At 32.7% G+C, this 5,645-nt stretch overlaps 1 protein-coding gene across 1 annotated transcript in view; it reads left to right on the forward strand.

Moving 5' to 3' along the window:
• Positions 1–5,345, forward strand: part of LOC106461219 (triple functional domain protein-like) — a 251,610-nt gene extending 246,265 nt beyond the window's left edge. Inside the window, exons 49-51 of the mRNA XM_022388075.1 lie at positions 116–293; positions 2,899–2,944; positions 4,344–5,345. Coding sequence (XP_022243783.1) covers positions 116–293; positions 2,899–2,944; positions 4,344–4,944 — 825 coding nt within the window. The 3' untranslated portion in view covers positions 4,945–5,345. The remainder of the gene's footprint in view (positions 1–115; positions 294–2,898; positions 2,945–4,343) is intronic.
• Positions 5,346–5,645: the final 300 nt, after the last annotated feature.

Here is a 5,645-nt window from a genome sequence, read left to right on the forward strand (position 1 = left end):
GGGAGACAACCTTTATCTTGTCAACATAAAACACATCATGTGTAAAAATAATGTAATGTTACATATTTGTAGCATTACTGCCACATTATAATTTCTTCCTTTCATTTTCTGGAAGGTCAACAAAATGTCTCTAGAGGAACATGTTGAAGACCCCCTGAAATTTGTTCTCAAATCCAAAGACCCTAACCAACAGGGTTTGTGCTTTGTTATCCAAGGATCATCACAGGAAGATCGAGATGAATGGGTATTTAACATCAAAGCAATCCTCGACACACAGTTAGACTTCTTGAGAGGTATTAAAGGGTATTGTGTTATTTTATGTTCTGTTAGCTTGTTAGAACAATATGTTAAAAATACAATACTTGGTTTCAAATACATTTATTACTGGATAAATTGATATAAATCTTTTCTTTTCAATACTTACGTATATTGTTCTCAAAGTTTTAAAACTCCAATTTGTTTTGCATTAAAAATTGCAATCACAACTTACTTCAGGATTAAATAGAACCCTTCCAATACTTCATTATTTATAAGGAAGTTTTTAACTTTAGTCTTAACACATCTCAAGTACCTAATGTATATATATGGTTAGGAAATGTAAATATTTAAAATAATTTGAGGAAGAGCATGTAAAAACTATGCTTGAATCGTCATCCATAATAACTTTATTTTTGCTCATGAATTTGATTCTTGTTTAAAATCAATGAAAAATACATTCTCAGTACATTTTGAACTTCCTTACAAAACTTAAAAACCATTATGTTGTTGAGCAGTAGTAGAAACTGCAGTTTAATCTTTTCACATATCTATTATGCAATATATATTTTTATTTCAGTGCTGAAAGTGATATAAAAGCTACCATTTTTGGCTTGATATTTGGTTTCAATCTTAACAGACCTTTCTAAATCTTATGATATATTGTTAGGATTATGGCCACAAGTATTGTACAACTAGGAAACATAGTATGTTTCAGTGCAATTAAGTCATTCTGAGGTTTTAGTTATCTCTCTAATGTGAATTACATTATGCCATCTTTATTGCAAGTCTCATTTGTGGTCTTTCAAAATGTAGTGTAGTAACTAACTCAAACTTTTTTTGCATAATTTACGTAATACTGCATACTCGGTGATTTACTGTATAATCAAAGACTGAATTTCTACATTTAGTAAAGTCAAGTCTAGGTCACTGTTACAAAATTTATAACTTTTGACTTTGTTTATTGTTCCTTTGCAAGTAGTACCAGACAGTCTGTCAAAAGTCTTCTAAAGTCATAAAGTGTTTGTTGTTCTTGTTTCATAAAGATAAATTTTAATTTGATGTTGGTGGTGGAATTGAATTAATTATGCCTAACATCTAATATCTTCCTTAATGTAATTTTCTTTAGGTAAGGTTTACATAATTTCAAGTTTTGTGGTGCATGATTTTAAATTGTTGGCTGCATAATTGAAAAATGTTTGGCAATAAAAATCGTGGCCCTGACTAGAATATTTCCTCATGTAAATGAAATACTGTAATTAAATATATATTATAGAAACACCTTAGTTACAAATATATACATCTAGATTTATACTTACAGTGAATTACGTGTGTTCAGAAGCTGTGTATAATGAGAACTGAAACAATAACTGTAGTGATATTGCCTGGTTATGCTATCAGTGTTATTTTTAAATATATTGTTTAATATTACATTTTATAAAATAGACCCTTAACATTAGCTATTTAGTTGGTAGGTGTTTGATATTTGGGTGAAGAAGATGTTAGAGTAATTCTGACTATTTACAAAAACAGTGGGATTAAACATCTGTGAACTGCTCTTCCAAAACACTAGGTTTATGTATGGATAACTGCTCTTCCAAAACACTAGGTTTATGTATGGATAACTGCTCTTCCAAAACACTAGGTTTATGTATGGATAACTGCTCTTCCAAAACACTAGGTTTATGTATGGATAACTGCTCTTCCAAAACACTAGGTTTATGTATGGATAACTGCTCTTCCAAAACACTAGGTTTATGTATGGATAACTGCTCTTCCAAAACACTAGGTTTATGTATGGATAACTTTTCAGAAACACTAGGTTTATGTATGGATAACTTTTCAGAAACACTAGGATTATGTTTGGATAACTTTTCAGAAACACTAGGATTAGGTGTGGATAGCTATTCAGAAACACTAGGTTTATGTATGGATAACTGTTCAGAAACACTGGGAGTATGTATGGAAAACTGTTCAGAAACACTAGGAATACGAGTATATTGTAAAAGATGAAGAGGCATCGTTTAAGCTTGGAGCCAAATGTGTAATTGGTAAAATCTCGTTTATCTGCAGCATTCTTTCATTCTCTGCTGAGCAGGGAATGCTGAAGGCTTTATCACAAGGTGTCCCATTACTCATGTAGTTGAAGTATAGATAAATAATGGAATTATGTATGGATTACAGTTCAGAAACATTAAGTCTATAGACTGCTCTTCTGGAACGTTAAAGTTAAAATTTACATTAATAACTTGTTCTACTTCTGTGTTGGAATTATTAAGAGATGTTTCAGTTTGCAAAACTGTATTCCTAATCGAATTATTGTCTGATATTACTTTTAAAAATTCTCACTTTTTTGTTGACTTTTTTTATGGATATATTTTCATTATTTTTATCTCTACTTATAAAGAATAATTAAGGATGATAAAAGCCTTGTAAAAATAAAATAGCCATTTTTTTATGTTTCTGGTGTTAGCATAGATGAGGTACTGATATTATGCATTTCTATAAAAGTATATTATGATATAAAGTTGTGATGTTGTGACTATAATACAGAGTTTTAACTGTTACATAATGTTAACTTACTGAACAAAATGCAGAGTTGTTATGCTTTTATGACTAATTGAATATTTCTTCTCTTCATAGCCTTACAGTCACCTATAGCTTATCATAAAGAACTTGCTAAAGATGTGTAAGTAAACTACTGTACTAGTAAATCTTCTGCCCTAGCATGTGTAGATGAAGATGTATTTTATATGCGATTTACACAAGTTAGTATTGTTAATAGTGAACATATGAAACCTCCTTACCAGTGTTCCCTTTAAGCTGCATGGCCACACAACAACCAATCAATTGGCTTGTGCTTAATTATTACAGCCTTGCACATCCTCAGTAATGGTGAAGAGTCTCAACACGTTGATGGCCCTAATGACCTTGGCAGTCGATAGGCCTAAAGCCCAAATAACCAACTGGTAGTATTGCAAAATGGCCTAATGATTCTAAAAATACCACCCCCACAAAAAATGAAATAACTGGTAGCACACATCTGCACATTGCCTTGATACTGATGCACATGAAAAAATTAGAGGAAACCTTGCTCCCTACTTATGGACAGAACAACACACACAGATTACTTCTGAGGGGAAATAAATGTATATATATAATTAACTTATTTTACTTACTATCTACTGATGAGTAAAATTTGTACTTACATACTTTGCAGTCAAACCTACTTGCCACATTTTTGTGCTCATTATTATTGAATCAGAATGTTCATTTTCAAAAACTGAAATCCTGATGTATTGTTGTACATCAGAATATGCTACAGAACTGAAACTGAGTTCCTGATGAATTATTTCATATCAAGATATGCTTCAAAACTCAAGCTATGTTCATAATTAATTGAAGTATTAGGCATGCGCAACACATGCAATTGTATAAGGCCCCAAAGCAGTGATAGAGTACCCTGCTTTGGTGACTTAGTCACCGGTAAAAAAGTGAAAACTAAAGCAGAAGTGTGTTTTCTAGTTTATGTTGGAATTTGCAAAAGAAAAATAAATCATAATTATTTTAATGAGATTAAATAGTTTGGGATTATTTTTATAATACTGAATTTAACAGCACGTTTTTCATTAGACAGAGAACAACCCATGACCCTATTAGTAATTGGATCAACCCATAATCCAGAGCACATATTTCTGATTTTTACTTGACCCTACTTTTCCTGATACACTTGAAGTCATAACTTGGCTTTACTCAACTAACAGAGTGTTTTTGTAAGATTGTAAATCAGTATTAACTCTGAAATATAGCAAGATATTGAAAAGGTGTTATAGAATACATTTTGTATAAAATTTAAATTTAGTTCTTACTCGTTTTTTAGCATTAGAGTAATCACTTTTTTAGAATCAATAGTTTCTCTAGTTCTACAGCTTGGAAATATTCCAAATACATTAATTTGTCATCCAGTTTTCTCCAGCCATGAAGTCATGAACTTATACATTTTCATGTCAAACTCCCAGAAACATAACATTCTTTTTTGTATAAGTGCCAATAGGAACATATTTATCAAAGGTTTTTGTATCTTACAGCTCATCGCCAGAATTGGGATCATTGTGGAACCCAACCTTAAGAAAGACTTTTTCCCACCCTCCAACTACTCACAAAGGCTCAGAGGGAGCTGGTACGAAGCCTTTGTGTCTTCCTGGACGTGATAAGAAGAGCAGGTCTAGTGATTGTGCAGTCACAATAATTGGAGCAACAAATGAAGAAAGTCCAGAAAGTGTTTTAGTTGCTCCAACTTCTACCTCTCCTCCAAGCTCAGCAGTTTTTGGAGAAGGGAAACAAGGCCCAGTATGGCTAGAAGGCCAGCGTAAGCATTCATTCCCATTGGAGAACACCCCACAACACACCCCTCCAAAGGGTAAACGTAATTTTTTTGAAGGTTTTCGCAACACGCTATGTTCCAAATCAAAATCAGACTTGATGGCTAATAGTGCTATGGCTAGTTCACTGTGCACAAGCCAAAGCTTGGATTCAGGCACAGCCAGCCATACTAGTGACCCCAGGACAGAACTAGAATCTAAAAAAGACAGTGGAGTAATTAGGAGGTGGTCTGAAATTTCCTCTCCAAACATGGTCAGACCTAGTTTAGTGACAGAGTTCACTGACTCTTCTGTCCCACACAAGTAGTCCTGTACCTTTTCTTCATAGGACTTGTATTAGGGTCATCCTACTGTATTTTAATTCTGATTTCTTCAGACCAGTCTTTACATTGGATGATTACTGTGTCTTTGCTCCAGTTACAAGTCAAGGGATTATCTTCTTATCTCAGTTTCCTTATGTTTGAAATTAGCAGGAAAAAAAATTGATGGAAGCTGGTTTCCCTTGCTTGTTCTTACCAAGTGAATGTAAATACTAAAACCCGGCAAACTGCTGAGGGTATGATTTAATGACTGAAAGCTATGCATCAGACTGTAAGCAGGTTACATTGTACAAATGTATATAAGTGAGTGTGTGCATCCATACTTTGAAGCTCTGTAGGTTTGTGTTTATAAAATGTTTAATAATAAATAATGCTTCATTCCCGTAGTCTCATTGTCTCATCAATGTTGTACTTTGTATGTATACATTTATTTATTACGTACTGATCAGTAGCAAGTCAGTAGTTGTAAATATGAGTGAAACAAGTTTTAAGTTGTTATTTTTCAAGTTTCTATTTCTTTTAAGATTAAACATGGTGAAAAAAAAGAAACGCTGATAGATAGGAAAGTGTTATGTAAGTAAAGAATGAAGTAGATTGTACGTGTAGGGTATATATATATATGTATTAAGTAAAATGTTGTGATAGGTAGTACTAGAGTATTTACTGAGTGGTCACAAGTAAATAGACA

Source organism: Limulus polyphemus, unplaced genomic scaffold (assembly GCF_000517525.1).
Source record: "Limulus polyphemus unplaced genomic scaffold, Limulus_polyphemus-2.1.2 Scaffold916, whole genome shotgun sequence".
Taxonomy (NCBI): domain Eukaryota; kingdom Metazoa; phylum Arthropoda; class Merostomata; order Xiphosura; family Limulidae; genus Limulus; species Limulus polyphemus.